At 42.1% G+C, this 25,779-nt stretch overlaps 1 protein-coding gene across 1 annotated transcript in view; it reads left to right on the top strand.

Moving 5' to 3' along the window:
- The window catches only part of sema5ba (sema domain, seven thrombospondin repeats (type 1 and type 1-like), transmembrane domain (TM) and short cytoplasmic domain, (semaphorin) 5Ba), a 275,773-nt gene that overhangs the window by 116,694 nt on the left and 133,300 nt on the right, over window positions 1-25,779 (top strand). Inside the window, exon 3 of the mRNA XM_080498727.1 lies at window positions 9,192-9,413. Coding sequence (XP_080354853.1) covers window positions 9,239-9,413 — 175 coding nt within the window. The 5' untranslated portion in view covers window positions 9,192-9,238. The remainder of the gene's footprint in view (window positions 1-9,191; window positions 9,414-25,779) is intronic.

The raw sequence follows: 25,779 nt of genomic DNA, 5'->3' as shown, positions 1-25,779 counted from the left end.
ATTGTCCCGAGCAACGCACTTCACTTCCCCTCGCTGTGTTGCATCATCAGGCAGACAGCCATGAGAACCCCCCCACCCCCTTTTAAGAGCCTGTTGCAGTCTGTGCTGACACACTCAACCTGGTCCCCGCTGTTTCTGTACCATCGTGCCGCTCTGTTGCCATAGATACGCGTTGGCATTGGCAGAGACTTATGAGAGCCTGCACAGGAAAAGGTTGAGATTTACTGGCTGCCATCTGGATAAAGAGGAGAAACGATTTTTAAGACAGCTTACCTTGTTTATCTAGGTTGAGCTCTCCAAATGTATCCTCATACTAAGATATTGTACTCTTTTTTTTATGATTGTAAGCCATGGGGAGTGGAAGAATCTGCTTTGAGTTCACCTTGTGAAGCATCCCTGTGAGATACAGTGTTCATACAAGAAATACACCGGCATTCAGCTCAGACTTGTTTAAATAAAATGTCAAAGCACATTACCAGAGGGTTTAAATATTATTATATATGTATATGTAGTTTGTTAAATAGCAGAGGTGGTGAATAGCAAAGTATTTATAATTATTTCTGTATTTAAGCAAGTTTGTTTTTTTCTATATCTGCACTTGAGTGTTAATTACTCTCAAGAATTTCCACTTTTCCTCCTTACATTTGATTACAAATCTTGCTTATCCTTTCTATTTACAATCTTCAAATGGCCTTGTTACATATTTTAATGTCTATGAGGACGATTCAGTCAGACTGAAGCTGCTGATGGTAACAGTTGATCACAATAAAGCTGCAGATGGGGTGAAATTAAGAAGGATCAAGTTAGATCAATTATACTTCAATGCCAAGCCTAGGCCTGGAGTTGTTGCTGTTTTTGAAAAGAAATCACACACACATTTGTGCAAAGTACAATATGCTCTCAGCACTAATAATGGGAGAACACGGACATTCTAGTGGACAGACAACCCAGTTGGATTATTATTATGGGGACTTTCAAACTATAAATACCAAGTCCAGGAGAAAATGAACTGGGAATCATGACACTGGAGCAGAGGTGTTCAACTTTGGTCCTCCAGAGCTCCTGTCCTGCAGGGTTTAGCTCCTCCCAGTTGCAACACTGATTGCAGATTGCAATGAGAGGCTCGTTATTGGACTTTTTCACAACCTTGGTGATGACATCATCATTAGATTCAGGTCTACTGAAGCAGGGAGAGACTAAAACATGCTTTTTTTCAAAAAAGTAGCATTTTCAGTGGCTCAGAGCGCCATTGTTTCAGGAAAGTGAAGAACCAAACATGATCTTACGTTTGATTTGAGCAGTCCTTTCTTAATACAAACTGCCAGCTCTGAGAAGGAACTTTACTGGGACTAGGGAAGTTCAACAACTCACTACAGGACGTTTACTGTAAGCAAAAGTCTAAAACTAAATCTGAAAACACAATTCTCCCATCTTCAATTCAGGGGCCATCCACACCAGAATGCTGGTTCACATAAACAAGCTGTTTTTGGCTGATCATCCACACGAGGCGGCGTTTTAGGAGCCCGGAAACTGTTTTTTTTTTAACACGGTCCCAGTGTGGGAAAATTCTAAGACCCTGCTCGGCTGTAAGGTGTGGACAGCAAAGATGATCATCTGTGGAAAAAAGATGAAGTAATCACGCCCCCCCCACCTCCCCCCACCATGATGTCATCAAATAACCACAACAATCAAGGACTACTCTGAGCTGCAGAAGCTACTGACGCTAGCAGCAGGAGGAGCAGGGTCGTAGACCTATAGAACTAGAGTTATATACAGGTTTATGAGCAAGAATCTACTTCTAGATTGTGTTTGGTGAGTCATAGTGACGTGTGGACAGAATTTTTTTTGAGAACCTTGGGGAGAAAAAAGATGGTTTTGGCTCATGTGGACGAGGCCTCAGTCAGTACCTCTTCACTCTGATTGCAGAGTTATCGACAAAGAGCCGTCACTGAACATCCAGTAGCCCAATCAACAGCGGTACCCCTCCGGCTCCAGGCCAACAGTGTACCTCACAGTGTGTTTGACTGAGGGAGTGACAGGCCAGCAGTGGCTGAGCACACCTTTTTAAATGTGTGTGTGTGTGTGTGTGTGTGTGTGTGTGTGTGTGTGTGTGTGTGTGTGTGTGTGTGTGTGTGTGTGTGTGTGTGTGTGTGTGTGTGTGTGTGTGTGTGTGTGTGTGTGTGTGTGTGTGTGTGTGTGTGTGTGTGTGTGTGAGAGAGAGAAAGAGAGAGAGAGAGAACAGTATAGATTGTGCTGCTTCTTTGCTGGGAAACTGTTGCTAATCCCAAACACAGCAGGAGAGGAAATTGTCTGGTCTCTCTCGGGCCTCTTTGGAGTGTCCTTAAAGACTCATACTCTCTGTACAGACATGCGGTAGCGTAGAAGTAGTAGAAGTAATGCACACACACACACACACACACACACACACACACACACACACTGGGGGGTTGATGTTGCCAGCCAGCACGCTTCAGTTCTGCTCACATGCTGTGACCCAATATAGAGAGCGAGCATCTGTCCACGCCTGGGTTTTGCCAGTTTGCTGGCGTCTGGGTTTTTCTCGAGTGTGTGACATGACTTTCTACAAAAATATTTGACATTCACACACTCGCCGCATCTTCCTGCTGACAGCAGCACGTTTTCCTTGTGTGTGTGTGTGTGTGTGTGTGTGTGTGTGTGTGTGTGTGTGTGTGTGTGTGTGTGTGTGTGTGTGTGTGTGTGTGTGTGTGTGTGTGTGTGTGTGTGTGTGTGTGTGTGTGTGTGTGTGTGTATGGGTGACAGTGCCAAGATATCCCGTCCAGCAAGAGTCTGAACTTGTCCAGCCCTGCTCAGGTCATCTGTCATGATCCTCCGGCCTGCCGGCTCTCACTGCAGCTTTTAAACTAATGAGAGGATTTGTTGGAGCCGGCCTTTGACTTTCAGGACTCACTGATTTAATGTGAATTAAACACCTGCCACGGCTGCACCTGCAGATAATAGGAAAAAATAAGATTTGGGGCGTTCCAGTGGATGAAACTCCAAGCCTCTGAGTATAATAATCCTGGTTTCGTTTCAGCCACCTGCAGTATTAATTGTATAAAATCCTGCACCGTCTCTGTCACCATCATATTTAAGAGGAAAAATATCAGAAAACTAAAAAATGAGTTTTCTCCATCAACCTTAACAGACATACTTCTCTTTTTGTGAATATTTATTCATATTTCTGAACATTCTTTCTTTGTTAGTTATACAGTTTTTGTGTGTTGTGTATGTTTTGACATGTCTGGTACAGAGAGGTAGTTACAGCCGACTGCCGACTTTTACCTTCCAGTTAGTGTGTCTGAGACACAAGAAGTTTAGTGGATCATTGATCGTGGATATAAATGTTTCAATCTGTGTGATGAATTCCAAAAAGAAACGATAAATTGAGTAAGAATAGGGGGCTTAGAAAAAGAAAAATCCCAGCAGCGAGCAAAGATTGACTGGTTTGAATCCCACTGATGACTTGAAGCTGCTCTGGTAATGCACCTGGATTTAAGCACCTGGAAGTGAACCTTCTAAAGCATTTAGAAATGTGTGTAACTGGACCCCCAAAAACCAACAACAGTGTTCTGTTTTCACTGTGAAAACATCCTCTGAACAGGGCCTAAATGTACCTCAAGCTGTGAAGGTTAGTCTCTTGTGTGTATCCCTTGTGGGAACTGGGAACCCCCATAGCATACCCTGGGTTGGAGAGGGATGACCTGGGATTGACTCCAGTGCATCTCAACCGGTTGGAGCCATATAGAAGATAGATCGATGGCTGTCAAACGCAAAGTCCCACGTCCAATTTTGAAGTGTAAAATAGCCTACTCTTTCAAGTTATTGGTCAATAATCTGTGGGTTTCCATGGTGCTAACTTGTTTTCTGTATCTTGAAGTCATTGCCAAATGGGAAATGAGACTTTCCTAACTGGTAAATATCCATCCCCAATTGCATGAGTGCACCATGATATAAATAGTAACCATCCTTTTTCCTCATGCACAAAGAGCATTTTGATCACTTTAGCTTGAAAAACCCTCATCTGTCCCTTTCATTGGGTCACAAGACAGTTTGCAGAAGGAGACCACCTTCTAATGTGATCAGGTTTGGATAACGGGACCCCGGAGGAAGTTTGAGGAAATGGCGGTTACAGCTGAGAGGCGGATTACTCGGGTGCTGGAGAGACTTTGCACATGAAAGGCATAAAGTGTGGCTTGTGAAGCAGGCAGTTTGCAGGTGATTGAGGTGTTCAGGTAGCTGCTGTGCAGTGTGCTGATACACGGTTTCAGTTAGCCAATCAAAAATGGTGACAAAATATGTAGCGCTGGAGGTCTCTGAGTAGTAGCATATAGAACCAGTGAATCATGAAGAACAGTGACAAGGTGCATTGTAAATGGTGGAAGATAAAAAGAGTCAGACCATGTAGATGTTGCAATGACACTATCCATGCTTCAGTATCAGTTTGATGACAACTTAAAGATGTGTATTTGCTTGCAATGAAAACCAAAGATTAGACCAAATGTTAAGTTGTTTGTTTTTTCTTTTCAAATTGCAGTCAGACTCAATAAACTCAGTTTTATATCAATTAAAGATCCTGAAACTGTGAGATGGATTACTTGATCTTAAATAATGGCGTGTTCATGAGTAACCAGGATGTGCTGAAGGTATGTTTACACAATGGGAAAACGGGATGGACGTCAGACAACACAGGGTGGGGGGATGGGCAAACGTAGCCGGTGGTGATTGCCGTGGGTGTCGTGCCAGATTTTTAAACTGTCAAAAAATTTGCCCTGCCGGCCACGGCGTGGAGAGAACCTTAGTAGTAAAACAGGATGACCGTCACAAAGCTTGGCAGCTCGTAATTGGCCGTTTTAGAACTTGGAGCCGGTCCGTAGTGGGACAGGAAGCTTCTGTATTTCCCGGCAATCCCACGGTTTATTTATGTTTTGTTACATCCTGTTATGTGTAGTGCGCATTCTATTATGGTTGTTTCATAGTTGTTTCATGGTTGCTTCGCATTTTATCACAGCGCACCATGCTTTGTCACGGTTGTCTCGGCAAGCTACGGTGTATGGTAGCCATTTCACTACGTGCAATCGTGGCTTATCCCAACGTGTGACGTTTTGTGGCCCAGATGCATAGCGTGCTACTCCGGTCTACCCCAGTGCGCACGGCCTGGGAGAGAGAGACAGAGAGAGAGAGAGAGAGAGAGAAAGAGAGAGAGAGAGAGAGAGACAGAGAGAGAGAGAGAGAAAGAGAGAGAGAGAGAGAGAGAGAGAGAGAGAGCTGTTTCCACAATATTAAAAACTCACCAAATGTGGACAAAAACAGCCCAAATTTTAATCACCTGCCGTATCTGTATAAATTCATACAAAATGTGCAACACCTTCCTCAGAACGCGACACACGTGATTGGCCCCACCAGAACGTAACACCCCTTGAGGAAATGCGCTTGCATCTGTGATGGACTGCGGGATGAACCGTAGTGTGTCTTGGAGCCTCTGAATTACAGCTGCCACTTCCCCTCACGATCCGTCACGGATGTCTTGACAGGCCGTGAGGACACCTGTCAAGACTGGGAATTTTTTTTTTTAAATGCCCCAAATTCCATGGCGTACCCCATTCCGGGCAAACGGGGCTGCTATAGCTGCCGTGAACATAGTGTAAAACGTACCTTGACAGGGAAAAGCATCATCTTGGTGAAAATGGAAATTTCTTAGGTAATTATATGTCACGTAACACATTCACATGTGTGCAAGTAGGTGCTCAGAAAGCAAATACCTCCACCGTGCTAGAATATGATCAGGATCTTATCCAATTATCTGTTAGCATGTCAGTTTCTATCAAAATCCATCCACAAGTTTTCAAGTTATCCTGGTAACCAGCCACCAAACCAACAGCCAGCAATGAAAGCAGACACCTCCTGGTGTATAAATTAACTTTATCAGACATAATGAACGACCCAAGACATCACACATCGTCCTTCCACACCACCCCCAAAATATGTATCTAAATCACCAAATAAAGTCCTCGAGATCACAGGAGATAATTACTGAGACACGAGAGGACCACACACACAGGAACACAGACAAATCAACAACCAGAATACACAGAAAAATGCTAATATAAACCACAGACTGTCCTACACTGGGTGGAGGTGAAACACACCTGGGGGCTATTCCAGAAAGGACGTTCAACAAACTCTGGGTCTCTCCACAAGCTTTTGAGTCGGCTCACTCTGAGATGAAACTCTGAGTTTCATCTCAGAGTGAGACGCTTTCAAAATGTCAGTCATCTCAAATTATATCTGGGAGCTTCAGGTGGGAGGAGCCAGTAGAAACTCAGGGTTTTCTTCACAAAACCTGCCAGCCAGCAGGTTCTGTTTACAGAGTCTGTTACTGTGGTGACTTCCTTACATTCAGCGCTCTTTCCGGAACCGATTTCTTAGAGTTTCCTCTCATTTCAGGGTTAACGTATTCTGAGTTTTCACATAACCTGCTTTCTGGAGCCCCACTCGGGTGTCTGTTTAGAATGGTACTCGGAGCCACGGGAAATGCAACTTTTTCAAAACTGGAGTAAGGTGGAACCATAGAAGCCTGCTACTGGTCGTGCACACCACCACCATGATGGATAGTTCTTCTGCACATGCTCAGTAGATGGACAATAGCAACAGTGGCAGCCTTCAGCATGTCATGACACCCAGCCCTTATCCTCCTGCTGTCCTACTGCTGTTTCTTTAAACTTGAGCTCCGTCCAGCCTGACTGTGTTGAATCTGGAGCAGAGTACATTAAGCACATCAACCTGTTTCGGAAGCAGTGTTTTATTTGGCAGTAGCCGTGGGGCTGTTGACTCCATTGTATTGTAATGACAAACATGGGGACGCTGTGCATTTGCCTAATTAGTTACCAGCTGTAGTGAGAGGAATAATTGATTGTAGGGCAATATGCTTGATTTGCAAGTCAACCAAGCTAATAATCTGTTATTGATTGAAGCATTAGTGAGAGAAAACACTAGAGAGAGACGTAACCCAGCCAAAGTGCTGCAGAAAGTTGATTCTCTCAGTTTTTAATCTACTTTAATGATATTACACGTCACTAAGCTAACACGGAGAGAAGCGCCAGGCGGCAGATGATGAACTGCAGGTTTCAGCGCCGTGCTCTCCACTACTGTGTTATGACTGGAGGAGATTATATTTACTCAGGAAACAGGAGAGCCACCTTTTTAGGTTTTTTTAGATTTTTAGATTTTTTTCTCCATGCGCATCCTCAGTTTGTCTTCCAATTATGGGAAATTATGAGAAATCCTTCAAATCAAAAGATGAGCAAACATTTTTCCAATATGTCTCCAAACAGCCCTGCATTTTTGATGCACACATTTCTACTTTGTTGACTTGTGGAATCTTCTGCCCCATTGAACATGGCTTCAGACAAAGGATCAGTCTCTGTTCTGGTCCTGTTAGATCTCAGTGCTGCTTTTGATACTATTGATCATAACATCCTATTACAGAGGCTAGAACACATCATCATTCTTAAAGGTATGGCACTAAACTGGTTCCGATCATATTTATCAGACAAGTTCCATTTTGTTCATGTTCACAATAACTCCTCAGTCCAGACTGAACACAGACTGAATACAGACTGAACTTATGCTTTTTACTTTATACATGCTTCCTGTAGGGAATATCATTAAAAAACACTCCATTAACTTCCATTGTTATGCAGATGACACACAAATCTATTTATCTATGAAACCTGATGATAATAACCAACTTTCTAAACTACAAGCTTGTCTTAAAGATATAAAAGATTGGATGAGTCATAATTTCCTGCTCGTGAACTCAGATAAAACTGAAATTATTAGATTTGGGCAAAAATAGCTGAGAGATTAATTATCTAAAGATATAGTCACACTGGATGGTATTACTTTGACCTCCAGTACCACTGTGAGGAACCTGGGAGTTATTTTTCACCAGGATTGATCCTTTAACTCACACATTAAACAAATCTGCAGGACTTTTATAGGTTGGAAGAAATCCTTCTCTAACCTATAAAGCTCTTAACAACCAGGCCCCATCTTATCTTAAAGAACTGTTGGTCCCGTATCTCCCAAGAAGAACACTTCGTTCTCAGAGTGCTGGTTTACTGGAGGTTCCTAGGTTTTCTAAATGTAGAATTGGAGGCAGAGCCTTCAGCTCTCAAGCTCCCATCTTGTGGAACCAGATCCCAGTTTCAGTTAGGGAGGCTGAAACAGTCTCTACTTTTAAGGCCAGACTTAAAACTTTTCTATTTACTAAAGCTTACAGTTAGGGCTGCTTTAAAACACCCCCTCCCGGCATCTCTTTGCCTCGCTCTCTACCCCTCTCTCTACCTCTCTCTACCCGGACCAGGGTCTGTTTCTTGCCAATTACCCGAATCAAGGTTTGTATCTCCCCACCCGATCTATCTCTCTGTCTTCTCTCTCCTCTCCTCTATCCTCTCACCCCAACTGGTATGCAGAATGCCGCCATCTCTGAGTCTGGTTTCTGCAAAGGTTTCTTCCTGTTAGAGGGAGTTTTTCTTTTCCACAGTCGGAAATAAACCTGCATGCTCATGTGGATATGTTGGGCTTTTCTATTTTCTCTGTTAAAAGCACCTAGGAATGACTGTGTTGTATTTGGTGCTATATAAATAAAGTTCAATTGAATTGAATTGAACAGCCCACGTTTGCATTCAATTTTCCAATTTTAATCAGCCATTAAATGAACTTGCAAAGTTTAATTGCATTGTTTAAATAATTATCTTCTGGTCAAAGGTTCGGTGCTTCTTTGGGACGGCTCATTGTAGAGATTCTTCTGGGCAGTTTTTCCATCTGGTTTCCTTCACAAGCTCCATCTTTTTTCTTTTTATTTCCTGTATTGTCATTTACCTGACTTTATGTTTTATCTTTCCAGCTGCCCTCTAGTTACAGCACATCTTTATTTTTCCACCTACAATATCCTTTTTCTACCAAATTTTTATTCTTTTGCATCACTTTTTCATTCCTTTTCCATCTCTGGTGGATTCAGAGCTGGAAGCCCCGAGGAATTGAAAGTTTGTGGAGAAAAAAAAAAGTATTTAGAAGTGACTCAGAGAAAAAGAGAGAAGTACTTTTCTTTGAAGCCAGGCGTGAAAGTGTTGCATTGAGGTGCTGAAGTCATCTTGTCTCTTTTCCAGCTGCATCCCAGAGTCCCACCTTGGCAGTTAGAGGAGAGGTCATCATCATGACAGTGTGCTCGCGGGACTCCGCCCCCTCGTCTATGGCCGGCCTCTACCTGCTTCTTCTGCTTCCAGCTGTTGTCGCACAGAAATCGGCCGTGCCTTCGACCCCGACCTTGTTGGACCCCCTGACACAGCCCGAGTGCACAAAGAAAGAACATCCAAAGGTTTCCATCCAAGGTCAGACATCTCCAAGTCTAAATATGCTTGATTTGAATAGCGCTGCACCAGAATACAGCCAGAACGGGATGAGTGAGGACAGCTGATGCCAGATATTCTGAGGCATGCTGGCTGCTTTCGCTGATTTGCTGGTTTACTGTGCGGCATGAGGGCTGACAAGCCAATCAGAGCCAGAGTAGGGCGGGTCATGACGAGGCAAATATTACTAACCCATTAATTATGTGACAATGACCAAATACTATGGATACAGTTTCATGTAATAGAGTTGTGTTCCATGACACTGTTTAAAAAAAACAGCATTTCTGTGCTGCCTGAACGTATGGCAAAAGTCAAGCATATACCCACTTATCCAGCAACTACAACATCACTGTTTAGAATTAATTTAGCCTTTTACGATTTAGTCAGGAGAACCACATTGAGATGAATAATCTCTTTTACAGTGTGTCCTGAGCAGGGCGAGGGTCTTGCTCAGGGACCCATGGTCTATGTTTTATGGAATGTGGGGGAAACCTGAGTACCCGGAGAAAACACCACACACAAACAGGGACAACAAACTCCAGACAGATAGGCCCTGTATTTGAACCTACAAACTTCTTTTCTGCTGTAAAGCAAGAGGGCTAACCACTGTGCCACCGTGCAGCCAGAAATGATTATTAGAATTAAAAATAAAGCAACGGATGAAGTTTTAACGCGAGATGTGTCTGTTGTAGGATGTATACAAACACTAGGGCTGCATGAATCACTGCAAACTACTGTACAATTTCAACAGGCACAGCACACAACTTGCATGCTGGCTGCCAATGTCCTCCAGTGTCTGTGGGTCCTGCTCCACTCTGGGCTCACTTCCTTAACATTCCATAACGTAACGTAACAATCCATAACGTTCCATAACGTACCATAACGTTCTATAACGTTCCTTATAGTAATGATCCATAACGTTCCATACCGTACTGTAACAATACAGAAATAATCTCCACTTCTGCTGCTCGGCGTTCTCCACCTTTCTTCAAGAACTTAATGTTTCACATCAGGAGTTCTGAGCCTCTGGATCTTTATTTGTTTTTAAATTGTGATTGTTCAGACGGTGTGACAGAGGATCTCCTCACAGTAGTGTCCAGTAACTTTGGAGCATGAGCCGTCGGCACGCAGAGCCGTACACAGGTCGCGCAGTCACAAAATTTGGGCCGCGCGTGGTCCAATCGGGACACTCGCGCATGGGGGACAATTTTGACGTCACCAGTACCTCATGTACTTGTGGACACTCACAGAAAGTGGTAGCATGAAGAGGCTGACAGAAAATGAACGCATTGTATGTTTTCCTGCTCTGATCATATCAACCTGCTGCACTGCATGCAAGTGGGCAGAGAGAGTTCAGTGAGTGTCATGGTTGATGGGACAGAGACAAATATGCAGTATTTAGGTGCAAAGCAGAAATACATTATCGTCATATGCACAAATGTTTATTTATCACAAGTCATGTTGCAGTTGCAATATTTCATGTTTTCCTGCTACCCTGCAGCATTAGTAAAGACTTATCATAGCTTTCACTTCCAATCTAAAAATTGTGTTTCTTGCTTATGGATCAATTAAATAAAATTCAATTCAATTCAACTTAATTTATATAGCACCAAATACAACACAGTCATCTCTAGGTGCTTTTAACAGAGAAAAGAGAAAAACCCAATGGACCCACAGGTACTGACGACAGTATTGATCTGAAAAATCAACTGATATCTGCCTGAAGCCAAGAATATGTTGCTTGAATGTGACTTCGTAGTTCAATGGTTGAGTTGTGAGCTTATCTAATGATGCATGAGAGCTGATAATAATTTACCAAAAGAATATAAACCACTACAGTTCCCTGGGTGATTACAGGCAACAGTAAAACTCAATTCAGTCGGTCATATGTGTTTTACTAAGATTTGGCACATTGTATGTTTGTATTTCCCTGAAATGTTTTTCGCATTCATTCTTGCAGAAACCTAACAAGACATGACCTATGCTAAAAATGTGTGAACTCCATAAAAATAGGCTTTTCAGACCAAAAGATAGCATTATTCTATTGTTGAATCAATCCAGCAATTTTCATGCAATGACAGCAAAGGCTGGTTTAGGATCCGAATGACATCATTTCAGCCACCACGCCCCTCCGTGTGACTGTGTTCATGTGGCACCTCACTGCTTCATGCGCCTGCAAATTTTTCTGACGAGACACGTGGAAAAAAAGGACTGACAACTTGGTTTTAAAGACACTGGAAAGCATAAAGCCGTTCCCAATTACACTGGAAAAACAAAATTTGCCTCATAGATGTCGATTTGCTTCAGTGTCAGACTTCAACAGAGGGAAAATTCAATTCAAAGCTATAGCTGCATGGAACAAATCAAACGGAGTGATTCGCTGTTCAGAACTTTGTACGACTATGAAGTTCATGTGCAGCCATTGTAGTCTGGTGGCAGTGACCCTGTCTGTCAACTTAATAGGTCCTGGTTTGATTGCCATGTTGTTCGGTCAAATATGTTATTTTATTTGATCGGCTATTTCCCAGTTGATGATCAACCTTTTCAGCATGGAGCATCACGGGATCAACACTTTGATTTAACTGTTGCTGCTGACATGCTGGAAATGATCCAGGGAGCGGGAGCCACGTGTTGTATAAATGACACACTTGGGGCCAATCCCAATTCTACCCCTTCCCCTTCCCCTTTGAATTGTGCGTTCACGAGAGTCTAAGGGGTGTCCCATTTCACTAGTGTGCAAAGGCGGAAGGGCGGAAGGGTAAGGGCTATTCACCCCTCGAAACGGAGCATTTACAGATGCACACTTTAAACAGAGGGGTAAGAGGACATGGCGCCGAAGGACTCGCATTTCAAATATATACGCTTCTAAAGTTATATTAACCTGTTTTGTTTTATACATGTAAGAACGGCAGTGGTCCTGCCGTATGTAGCTTCCGTGTGTATTTGTTTGGTAGAGACCGTGTTTATAACATTTTATTATTATACTGTATAGTTCCAAAGTCTTCTAATATGGGTGTTTTAAAAACAGTGACCCCCGAGTAAACAAGGAAGCTCCTCCGCTTTCGCATTGGTGAATGAGGAAATATTTCTGAAGTCCCAATACAGCGCAAAAACTGAAGTAATCCATGTCTCCGTCTATTTCTTCGCCTTGATGTGGAACGTAGGAAAACGAAACAAAGCAGCCAAGCTGCTGCAACAAGTTGGATTTGGGACGGCATGACGATGCTCCTGCTGGAAAATCAACAAACATCCGTGGTTCAGCGCTGGTGATATAAGGGCGTCATATTATGACATCACAACTATGAGACGGAGCGAGAGGGGTGGGGATGAACAGCAGAGGGAGAGGGGGTGTCCAAAATCTAGGGGCTGAAACTTACATTTGCCCTCATTTTGGAAGGGAAGGCGGAGGCGGAGGGCTAAGGGTTAGGGGTAGGGGTAGGGGTACAAAATTGAATTGGGATTGGGCCTTGTTCTCTCATGCTGATGACGCACCTTTCAGGTTGGCACATCACACCCATGCATCAAGCATAAAACAGCTTTAATTCAATCACTGTGCTGCCAGAATTACATTAACTCTTGTGCACAGTCATACCAAATAAAACAAAAAAGTTGCTTGGTGCTGAATTAAGCTCAGATTTTGTATTGCATAACTCCAGGTAGTTGAACTAACATATTGAAGAACTAAGTTTGTCCTTTGAAAAATATCTTATCTTGTTGCAGAATTGCACATATGATCTGCAAGGGACAAAAAATTGCATTCAAATGTAAAATCTAGTGCAGGAAAATGCTCATATCCTTTATTTTCAGTGGGTAATCAGTGGGTAATGAGTACTAGAAATACTGTCCTGTGCTACAGCGCTCCCTAGGATAGCCAAAGCACCCCCAAGAAATAAGATTTTTTTTTTTAAGTGGTTTATTTAGATTTTCTTTTAATGTGTGAAGATTATAATTTATTTCCTGGTTAATTAAAAAATACACAATTAAAACATGTATTCTTTTTTTTTTTTTTTTTACTTTACAGCAGTGTAATGTGATTCAGCCAATCACTGCAGCGCATGCATTAACCTTTGAACTTGCAACTTCCTGTTATTACGAGCACATTTTTCCTGGTGACTGCATAACTGACTAATAGTAATGAAACATGGAACGCTTTTTTCAAAAGAAAAAAGGGACAAAATCATTGATTCCTTCATTCTAAACCACAACAACCGACGTATCGTTTTATTCTGACATCTCATAGTGAATGATGGTTATTGTCTGTTTGATGTTTGAGATCTGAACTCTGACTCCTGGTACTCACTGTGCATTGTTTGTTAATATAATTAGATCCATTGCACCTAATATTGTTCTTCCAGTGGAGGTTTTGGTGACTGGCAGCAGGAGGCAGTGTCTTGGTGTTTGAGGCCCAAATGAAAACCTGCAGTGTGTTTTGCTTCCTGCTGTTGTTGAGGCTCTATCAGTGACATTCTAGTGTTAAAGTTTACATTCAGTGGTGAGTTTAAGTGTAAACCTTTCATCTTTATCACTCTGGATAAATATCTTGCTTATTGTGTCGCATTATATTGTTTTAAATAGCAGAGCCTTTACTGTATGTGCACGGGTTAGGGTGTGGTGCGGTGAGCGCATATTGTCGGCGTTACAGTAGAAAATGAACTGGAGATCCTTAATCTTCCCAGCACCGTCACTGAAAGCTCAAGCTCACCCATAGCACATGCAAAAAAATTACCTCTGGCGCTGTCACTGTTTACAAGCCTTCAGGGATTTTGAAATGATTGTATGTGACGCTTTATCAAATGTTTTCCATACAGGAAAACATACATGCCACTTTCCTCAGCAACAAAATAAAGTGTTTTCATAAAGGTAGCCTTGTGCCAGCTGTAATAAAAGCCCACAGTTTAGCATCCAGTGAGGTCAGCAAGCATCTATAAAAGAACAGAAAGCAAGAGGAGGGGAGAAGATAAAAATGATTGTGTAGAATAATGGCGCTCGCTATCTCGCCAGTGCATCTGTACAGTGAACCAAAAAACAAGGTCTTCCTCGCTGCGTGAAATGGAACACAACGGTTTGGGGGCGCAGAATCACAGATAGATGTGGCCGAATGAAAGGTAAACAAATTGCTGTGTTCAGTTTTGAATCTGGTTATTTGTGTTCCATCTGCCCAGACGGGCGAAGAAATCTTTTCCCCAAAAAACTTTGGCAGAGATCGAGTGCAGAAACAGAGAAAGAGCTGGATGACACTGTTACTTCAATGAAGATCTGCTTTCTCAGGGTCTTTCTGTGAGGAGTCTGCATGTTCTACCTGTGTATGGATAGTATTTTTTACCTGCTGCATCACCCTCAAGTTAAAAGACAATGATTCAAGTGAAAATACATCATTTTTGTGTTTTGGTTTCAGAGGTTTGTCGTTGACATGGCAATGGCAGCAGTGCTGAAAATTATATAGTTTTTAAGTTGGGCCACCAGTTGGTGCTGTTGGTTGTTTTTTTTAATGAAACCACACACACATATGAACACATCTGAATATTGACAATGGGAGTACACAGACATTTGCAGAATAATCATTTACTATGGTGGTGGTGTGCATGTGCAGTAGCAGCGTTTTCACCGTCTCCACATCAGAGCGTTTTTCCAAGAATTGCCCTTTCCCTCCGTTTCCATGGAGTTAGAGCATTTTTAAAAATGTCTACCTTGGGAGCCATGTTCAAAATGTTTTGTAATTTTAATTTGCTTTCAGCACTGTCGTCATGTAAATGGACAAAGAAAACACAATAAAAGTGTGTTTTCACTTGAAAATGTTGTTTGTAAACGGAAGTAAAGAAATTCTTCTCTGTTACGCCACACTGCCAGCAGGTGGCAGTACTTGTTTGAGATGCACTTGCGATCTGGCCCGGATTCACCATGTTACCCAAGGTTGTAGCCTCCCCCTTCAACCCAAAGCTGGCTGAAGCTAGTTTAGGAGCTAGATTCACCCTTGTTCCCTCTCATAACTCCGTCTGAGCTTTGGTTCTACTCTATTTTTGTTGCTGCTCTGGCTAACGGCACAGAGCATTGACTTTAAGAAGTTTTGGGGATTCGGCCTTTTTGTGGTGGAACTTTCTGTGAAATTGTACGTTTGAGTTTCTTCAATTGGATTTTCACGCCACAGATGCAGTGAATTAGTTATTTTCATTTCCACACAGCCGTGCTGAGGTCACATGTACTTTGGGCTTTGGTCCTTCGTCCAGCTTCACCCACCAGGCCTCCAGATGTCCAGATTAGCCCGAACCCCTCCACTGCTTCACTTCAAAGGCGTGCCACTTAAGAATGGCTCTCATGGCTGGGAGCTGCAGGGCTGCTGGCCTGTCAGAGCAGCAGAGTGGGGCATTATGTGGAGGCAGCCTTATAGAAAAGGGCTGCACAATGAAAGTGCCAGTGAGAACCTGAGATTAGCTGCTGTGATTGATGAGCGTTTTATAGCGGCCTGCTGGAGCGCTGCCTCAGTCACCTGCAGGGGAACAGGATGGAGATTTCTCTGTGGGCCTGCGAGACCAGTACGCACCTGTAATGAGGAGGCATTTGTTTGTATTTGTACGTTTGTATTGTTTCTTCGAGGAGGTTTCAGGTTGCACACGGTGTTCCTGTAGGATGTTGGTATGTGTTTGTGCAGGTTGATGGGATAAGATGTCCTCTGGTCCTCAGTCAGTCCTTCCACTGAAGCATGTTATCTGCTTTGAAGCCCTGCTGGATTCTCTGGGTTCAAGTGTTTCCTCTTTGGGTCCGAGGACTCTTCAACCAATTCAGACCAACTGTAGTTTGTCATACCACGGCAGCAAATCATTCGTACAACAATAACCAGTTCACCAACTGCTCATCTTGTCAAGAAACACGCTTCAATACACTCTGAAACATTTCTCCTCAGTCGTCTTTAGTTTCATCACATATTTGTTGTGACTTTCACGTCATTGTTGTTTTCTTTGCCATCATCCTCCTTCTGTCTTCTTCACCTTTATTATCCTTCCTCTGTCTCTTTATTCTCTCTTCCGTCTTTGATTTTTTCTTTTCTTTGATATTCTCTTTGTCTACACTTCTTCATTGTTTTCCTCAATGTTGTTTTGGTCATCTTTGTCATCTTCTTCTCGGTCGTGTTAGTCCTTTTGGAGGTGGAATCATTTGATAGAATCATTTGACTCTCTCACTGTTAACCACTCCACAATCTTCTCCAGGGAGTCATTAACTTTAGAGATTTTGAATATTTTTTTTTCTACTATTTCTGTTCACCACATTCCATCACACAGGAAGTCTATTTAGTTCAAAAGCCTAAAAACCACCTAAAAGCAAAAAGCTTGATTTAAAAAGTCGAAACAGACAAATAGGATGAATGAAGCCATTCATAAAATGAAGCCATCTTTCAGAGCACTTCATTCACCTGAAGGTCCCAGCTTTAAGCAGGGTTGATGCTGGACAGGTCATCCATCCCACAACCCTCAAAAAAACATTGAAGCTAATGGAAATAGCTTCGATTAGCTTTGACTTGAAATGTAAACATTGTGGCTCACAGCAGGATCGAGACTCATCCAAGTGAGACGCAGAAGGCAGTCTAGATAAGGTTGAGCAGAGCATTTCTCTGCCACAGCAGCCTATAAACACTGCGGGTGATGCCGATGTTTGTGTCTCTGCTCTTCCAGAAGACATGACAGTGTTTTATGTCAACCCCGCCACAGATCAGTGCAGGAATACAGCACTGGAATCACGAAAACCCTCCACCCACAGGCACACACTGTACCAGCCGCCAAGCTCATGATTTAGATGGATGATAGTGGCTGAGAGCATAAGACTGCAGGTCTGATAAGAGCGTGACACGAGGGCAGCGACTGGAACGCTCTGAATCTAGATATGGTGTCTGGTTTGGAATTCAGGGAGAGATGGTAGAACATGTTATGAATCCTGAAACCTGGTAAAGAGGTGCATGTAAAGAATATGTCTGGTTTGTGAGAGAAATGAATGAGTTGTACCTCCATCCCACCCAGCAGATGGTTCCTGTGGTGCAACAAGCAGAGTATGTGCAGAAAAAGAATGGTTGATTATAAGACCTTTGGCTCGGGCGACACTGCCCTTCATCAGGAGCAGGAGGAGGAGGAGCAGGAGGAGTTGGGTGATGGATTAACAGTGTTGGTGCTTCACTGGAATGTTGTTCTGCAAAGACAGACAGGAAAATAGCAACAACCAGCATGGGTTTTTCAGTACCTCACAAATCTTGTCTTTTCCAGTTGCTTTTTATACCCTTCTTTACCCCCAGCCTGCCTGTAGCATTTTATCTACCCATCACATCTCCCCTCCTCCCACATTCATTTTCCCCTGTTTGCTCTGATCTTCTCCTCTCACACTCTTTTCTTGCCTCCCTCACTTTCTCTTCATCTCTCCCTTCCTATAACTATTCTGCGTCGATCATCGGCAGAAAAATATATCGCGCATGTTGTCTCTATCTCTTTCATTGTGACGTTGTCAGGTTAAGGGCTCCAATGATGCCACATTCAAATCCGCTGAATTTCTGATCTTGTTTTTCATTTAGGCGTTTCGTCTGACTGCTAATGGTCTCTGTTTCCTAAGTCATTCATGATTACAGTCATGGGCCGAGTTGGATGGGCGATATGGTGTGTTTTCAGCCATCAATCAGGCAGCTGAATGAGCTGAGTTTAGCATGCTGCAGAGGCGAGCCTCTTCCACTCTGATGGTATGTCAAGCTATCTGCTGCAGGCCCGAGAGAAAGCAAAGAGCATCGGAGAATACAAAGCATTTAAAGACTTTATTGCCACTTTAGGTGAAAAGTGGAATGCGGCAGGAGAATTGCTCTATTTACTTTTCTTGGTCTGTGCTGTCTCCTCCCGTCCCCTGTAGATACTTCACACATGCACCTCACCGGGATAATGGATTTACAATGTTGGGGCCAATCTTTAAACGTCTGTGAAAGTGAAGTCTGCGAACTCCATGGGTGGGTCGAAACTGGTCACGCTTTCTTAACTCTTTCCAACACATTTCATGTCTGGCTTGAATTCCATTGTGTTTACAAAACAGATGGAATGGCCCCAAATGGGTTTTAACCCTTTCCTCACTCCTTTAACCATCATCACATACAGTAACTGCATCAACAAAACTTGTGGTAATGATTATGAACATATATAGCATTACTATTTTTAATATTAGTATAAACTCCTTCACTATTGCTTTTCCAGGTCAGTGTGAAGTATGGCAACTCCCCAGTCCCAGGAGAATATTCACTGGAAGTCACGACACTCTGGAGGAAACATTGTTCTTCTCCACTGAGCATGCACAGAATTACTACAGCTGGAGTAGCGGCATTTCAGAAAAGTTGTGTTCGCCCTCGTTCACATGGAGACCGAGTCGGAGCGTTTTCCGAATATTGCATTTTCACTTGTTTCCAGAGAGACAGATTTGGAGTGTTTACCAAATGTTGCTTTTTCAGTGGGTCCAAGCACCGTTGTTGTGAAAACCAGCACCCAAAATGCAATACGTTTTTCTTTTTCACTTAAAACGTTGTGTAAAGGGGCTGCACTCTGCATAGGTCAGGGGAAAACAATCACATACACTCACGTCTTTTTGAATGCAGGAATAAATTACAATCTCCACCTAGTTCAACCCGGAAATGATATGAGGATGTTCCTAGTGTGAGGCAACAGTGCTAACCACTACACACTCAGCAACATGAAATCCTCATTGCTGTAATGTGAATACTTATTTTTACCTTTAAATCACATTCTTATGCAAAAGAAAATATGTAAAACTTTACTGTCTTACAGGGATTTGTAATGTAATCCTTCCACCTCTGCCTATTATACAGTACATATTATGCAGACGGAAACACAGGGGGAATCTGCAGTGAAAGAAAGACTACTTAAGAATGATTCATATGTGCTGCAGACTGTTTTCCATGAGCTGACATTTCAGCAAGAGCCCTCTTCAGAGATTTATATAAACTGTTATTCATACTGCTGAAAAAAAAAAATTAAATGTGGGCGAATATTCTCGACGGTCATTAGTTAAATTACCGACATAAACATTCATCCACACGATGTTAAAAAACAGAAAACACTCTTCATCATTGGTATTGTTGTTCTCCAGCACTATTTCTGCTCTCTTTTTTCAAACCAGGTGTCAACGATCATGTGACTAAAGAAGTGAAATCCTGATTTTTTTTTTTTTGAAATGACTATTTGAAATTTGAAATTCCCTATTTGTTATGATGTTTTTTGTGGTTTTTCCATACGCCTGTGTTAAATGTAAATAAAGAAGAATTCAGATGGTTTGCACGTCTTATGCACCAATATTTTCTATTTCTTTTTTTTTTTTTTGAAACCCAGGCAACAAAAATCAGGAAGAGTAATTGTAATAAGTCAATGACATAATTTCTCAAAAGTTTTGTTGAACTTATATTTTGTGTGGAATAGTAAAATGTGTCACTTTCAAAATGCTTGCATTCTGTGTTTGAACCCAGATCAGATTATTAGACCTTTTTTTAGCGAACACAGTATTTCCTCTTTCTTGTTGGTGCTCAGCAGACTGCAGAGCGTGTGTCCACCGTTCACTGTCCCTGACCGTACTGCTCACATTTCTCTCAGTTTTTATGACACAGCTCCAGCTCAGTGGAGCTGTCAGCAACTTTGGATGTTGCTCCACCGCTGGTTCTGTGAAAGAGGCACACGGACATCTTTACCGGTCACCGGCTGAGAGGCTATTAGCCTCCTGGCCCCCGGCTCCATTCCTCCAGCCGGCCGCTCAGTCCCCGACTCCCCCCGGCTCCCACCGGGACATCTCTGCTCTATCTGGGTCGAGGCGGGTGGGAGGAGGGAAGGAAGACAGTGGAGGGATAAAGGGAGAGTTGAGCTCCAATGACGCAGGGCAGCATATCTCCAACTATCGGCTTCTGCAAGTCAGACACAGTGGAAATCGAAAGTTGCATTCGGGGAGATAGCGGAGAACCGGACATGGGTGACGGGTAGGAGACAGTCATGCATGGGAAGGGGGGGGGGGGCATGTTTCAAGGACTTATGGCCAGATAAGGTGTGAGTTGTGTAAAAAGAAATGCTAATAAACTTTTTGCTGAAAAGTCCCCAAAACAAAATGTGTGGGGCCGGTTTAGTTTGATTTGCATAAAAAAAAAAAAATCCAACTCAAGGCCAAAGGAGCCAATTCTAGCTGGCTGCAGGTCACACTCGAGCTTTCAAGTAGAAACACAAAATGTTTTTTGCATTTTGGGAATCTGATTACAATGGAGCGATTTTCTAAAAATGGCTCCCAAGGTGGAACATTTCCAAAAAGTGTGTGTGTGTGTGTGTGAGCACTTTAGTGTATGTGTGTGTTAGCACCTTGATGTGTTTGTGTGTGTGTGTATGGTTTCATTACAAAAACAACCATCAGTGTCAACGAGTGGTCCCTCAATAGAAACCACATTTCTGTATAAACGAACAGAATTTTCAAAACATTGCCAAACACTGCGTATTCATTTGAAATGCTGCTGTCCAAATGGGTTACTGTTATTTTTCACACATTCACACCTTTATCCATGTTTTTTGCACTTTGAGAGAACACACACGCACGCACACACACACACACACACACACACACACACACACACGCTATGAAGCTAAAATTATACTCAGTAGAAATTTAAATGTAAATCTTATGTAAATGATTCCTTCCTGTGTATTTCTCTGAACACACTTATTATTATGTTGGCTGAGCTGAACGGAGGCCAAATGCCTTCATATGTGTGATAATTGACTTCGTTCACCAACTGCAGTTGAGTCACATGACCCGTTCTGTTAACAATGTTGGATCAACCTCACTGCCCTGAAGTCATGTACTAATATTGTGCTTCCACTGAGTTGTATTTTCATGAGCGAGACATTGTCTCCCCCCCCCCCAACGGTAAATGATAGTCAGCTATCTTTAGTATAGTATTTGTCATTCAAAGCTCATTAAACAGTGCAGAGCTGGAGGGGAGAAATCAGCTCGCTGTCTGATTATAATACTAATGACGGGAGAATCCGACACTTTGTGGGATATTTCAGGTGAGCGGGAGCTTTCACACTGCGAGCGAGAAAGTGAGGACATGCAATGAAATATATAATTTGTTTTTAAAGGTCATCAAAGCTCCGTCCTCTGCCTGCGCTTTTCTTGTGGTCTGAGAGGATTTCTATCACTTATCGAAGGGGAAAGTTTGACTCGCTCTGTTAAACTCATTTTATTTCTACTTAACTTTTTAAACAAATGTTTGTATGTTTTTCCTTTATCTTTAACAGTTTATTGAACTCAGAACCTTCAAAGTGTTTCGGGGCATCTGTTTACATAAAAACCCAGCTTTGTGAAAACTGCTCCAACTCTGTCACCATGGAAACGGGATAAAATGCAACTTTTGTGAAACTGCTTCTGCACGTGGCTGTTGTAAATAGTTCATGCTCAGTCGATGGAGTTTGCATTTATTTATTTATTTATTTATTTATTTATTTATTTATTTATTTATTTATTTATTTATTTATTTATTTATTTATTTATTTATTTATTTATTTATGGTGAATAATTGGCTGCGAGATTTCTTTCCTCACGATAGTCTCCATAACGCCTCCTGCTCTTTGTGCCATTTCAGTCTGCATTTTATTTTATTGTATTTTGTTTATTAATTTAGTTCTTTCCATCACAGTGGAAACAAAATACATTAATGAACTCTACATTTTCAAAGCAACACCTCAATGACTGGAAAGGAGCAGCGGGAATAAAATATTACTTTTATTTGACTGCACCTGACATGAAAAATTATATAATAGATGATCTGATATTGCATACAGTTGATTTTCAGTACCCTGTTTCTCTATTTCCTTTAAATCAATGTACAACTTTTCAAATCCTGGAGAACAGTAGGTTGATGTGGCGAAGTGTAATCCACATGCTTTAAATTGAATAAAACTGCTATGATGGATGGATTATAACTGTCATTGATGCCTGTGATTTTAAATTAAAAGCCAAAAACCTGCGAAAGTGACTGGTTTTTGTCGATTTTCTTCATATGAACGAACCAGGCTTGGCGATGTAGTGAAAGTGGAAGCCACGGCTGACCGGAGGGCACTGAGGCAGAACGTCAGCTCGTCCTGTACCTCATTGATTTGAACACTACTTGAGGCCGAAGGCTTCGAGTGGCTCTTCGGTTAAACTGAAAAGCAGCTGCCGGTTTAATCGTGACACTTGAGGTGAATGTGTAGTCGAGGTTCTACAACCACCTGAAGAAGACTGGTGTTGAGGAGGCAACACGGCAGAGTTGGTTGGATCTCCAGTACAGACGTGTTCTTTCTGCCCGTGTGAATGGAATGGAGACTCTACTTGGGCACTGTTTCACCGGCTGAACTCAAATGTGTCTGACACCCCTGATCTAAAACGTTCCACTCGTCCTAAAATTTGGTGAATTCTATTTTGGAGATGAATTGATTTATTACGTTTACTAATAAAACACATTTTTGCAAATCAAAAACACCCTGCGGGCAAGTCAAAAAGCCTTTCGCACCAAAATTTAAGTCTAGCCCATCATAATTACTTTTCATGTTCGCAACTGCTTCTTCATGTTTCCTTGACGACCAGCTGGACGATGCAGGATGCTCCATGTTCACTTGGTTTCTGTGCAATCTCTCAAACCACATTTAGATTCTTTATTCATGCAAAATAGTTACATATCAGATAATATACGTATATCATATATCAAAATAGTCATATCAGAGTTTTCTTACATGAGTGGTATGATGCGATTTCTTTATATTTTAATAGTATACTGGTTTTATTTATATTTTTAAATCTTGCAAGTGCTTTAGATTCTTTATCTGCCTTGTCTCGGTTGTTCCATATACTGAACATGACAGATATGCAGTGTACCAATAAATTAATTCTTAATCTTAATTTCTCATGTATGTTTCTGGAGCCACGGGTTTCAGACTTCTGTCCTATATCTAAAATAGAATATTCACATCACTGTTCTTGATTGTATTGTTTGCATGTTTATTGAGTTGTTGGACCAATTATCCATGAAGCATTAAATCAGCTCTGGAGTCTTTCCTTCACCAAGTCCAATCATTAGTGAGACGTTCCTGTAACAACCCACAATGCAGCATTGATGAAACTACAGGAGCTCACTTACGTCAACAGGAGAAGCAAGCTTGTGGGTATGCTGAAAAAGACACTTTTATAAAGTCATGAAACTGATCAGTCCTTTAAGCCTGAAGTCATTCGACAAACTTTCTGGACTGGATTGTGCAGTGAGCTGCTTTCCCAGGACTAAATGCCACCTGCAATACTATGCTCTGAATGCTTTTATCTGGGAGCGACTCCGTTAAGAGTCACTCCACTTTTCAACAAATTGTAGAAAATGGCACCTCCATCTCAAATATTCTGTTCTACACCTTTTGAAACACATTTTGTCTTGAGAGGCCTCATCAAACACCTGCTAAATGTACCTCTCTTTTAAAATATGCCATCTATATTTGAAGGTGTGCCTTGGCTCTTAATAGCTGACACTGTCTGATATTCTAGCTCCACAATCCCTGCAAGGGATTAGATGAATGTGAGATTGGATCCTTATCAAACTTTTTTTTCTCCCCATCTTGAAGTCTAAGGAATATGAAATTCCATCAGGGTTTATGTGATAAACAGATCGAACCATATGCCCACTGCGTCCTGTTATCCTCTGTTTGTTGTGCTCCCTGCCACTAATCTCCATCATATGTTGGCATTTTCCAGAGTTAACCAGACTCCCGTCGGTCGGGGCTCCGTTCCGTCACATGCTGGCTGTGTTGAGAAGAAAGACAGAAAAGGTTGAGACGAATGTCACAGCCACTGTCCTCATTCCCCTGGCACTCACAGGCAATGCATTAATCCATCTGCCTGATGACTACAGAAGTGGGAGAAAGAAAGACTGATAATTCATCAAGTGGTGCTTGAGGATATTACATTTATTCTGTTTCATTGTTCCTTGTTTTGTTTTGTTTTTAACTCCACCCGGACAGATGGTTATGAGTCGAAGCATTGAGCAGTGCGTATAAAAGTACTTGTAAGCAGCAGGATAAATGTCGGCCAGTGAAAGGCCCCGCACTGTCGTGAGCTAAACAAGTTTCACAAGCTCCAAATCAAACTTAGCTCCTGAGAAGATATTTGGGATTTGGAGTTTATACATGCTTAATGCTCTGTAAGAAAATGTCGAGTGATTTATGCACAACATTAAACTCTGTGAACTGAACACTAACTGCTCCTGTTTTTACTGTTAGTGGCAGAATGCCTCCGTAGAAATTACGGAATTAATTCTCTTGTTATCTTTTTTCTCCTCAGCACTTTCTTGCTTTATGGTTCATGTCATGTGCCGTTTTAATGTGCTTGCTTTATTGACACAATATGTCATTTCTTCCCCTCAAACAACATCGTCTTGGATTTCTGGAGCTTGTCCAAGGTGCTTGGTATGTTGCATGGTGACACAGAAAAGGACTTCTGTGGGGGGCCCAAACCCATTGGTCAGTGCGAGGATGACCATCTGATATAAAGCAGCTTGCTACATGATTTTGAAGAGCTACTGTTGTTTTGCATCAATCTTTCTCTGTGTGTTTTGCCCGGTAATGGAAAGATCAGTGATGTGATCAACACATGCAACCAGACAACAATACGCTCTAAACATTAACAATGGGAGAACACTAGTGGACACACTACCAAGTTGGATTGGTATTACGGTGACTGTCAAAGTAAAACTACCATGTTCGATTGTTATTTTAGTGACTGTACCAGTTCCCAGGAGAACATGGACTGGGGACTCATGGAGGAAAACATTGTTCTGATTGTCTTTAGTGAGCAAATGCAGAATAACGTCACTATGGCGGTGGTGCAGCGTCGACACAGAGACAGGGCCTTACCATGCGCAACGGAAGAAACAACAACTATAGGAAATCCTCACTAGTGGTCCAGTGGTAGAACTCTTGCCGGCTTCATGGGAGGCTCGGGTTCGATTCCTGGCTGGTGCAACATGAGAACAATTCAAATATTGGCCACACGTTGTGCAGTGGTTAGCGCTCTTGCCTCACAGCAAGAGAGTCCTGGGTTCAAATACCATCTGGGTCTTTCTATGTGGCATTTGCATGACATAACGAACATGAGGGAAGCAGGTACCCTGACAGAACAATGATATTTTGTAATATCTGTGAAAATATATTACAATTTATTAGATGCATGCTTGTTTTGTTTTTTGTCACTTAATTATGATTCAGAATCAGGTTGAAAGACAGAGATTAACTTTATTAAAACTTTTCAATTAACCAATAAATCAGAATACTAA

Source organism: Blennius ocellaris, assembly GCF_963422515.1.
Source record: "Blennius ocellaris genome assembly, chromosome: 6".
Classification (NCBI taxonomy): domain Eukaryota; kingdom Metazoa; phylum Chordata; class Actinopteri; order Blenniiformes; family Blenniidae; genus Blennius; species Blennius ocellaris.
Note: the sequence above shows the minus strand (reverse complement) of the source record. Positions and strands in the feature narration are given on the sequence as shown.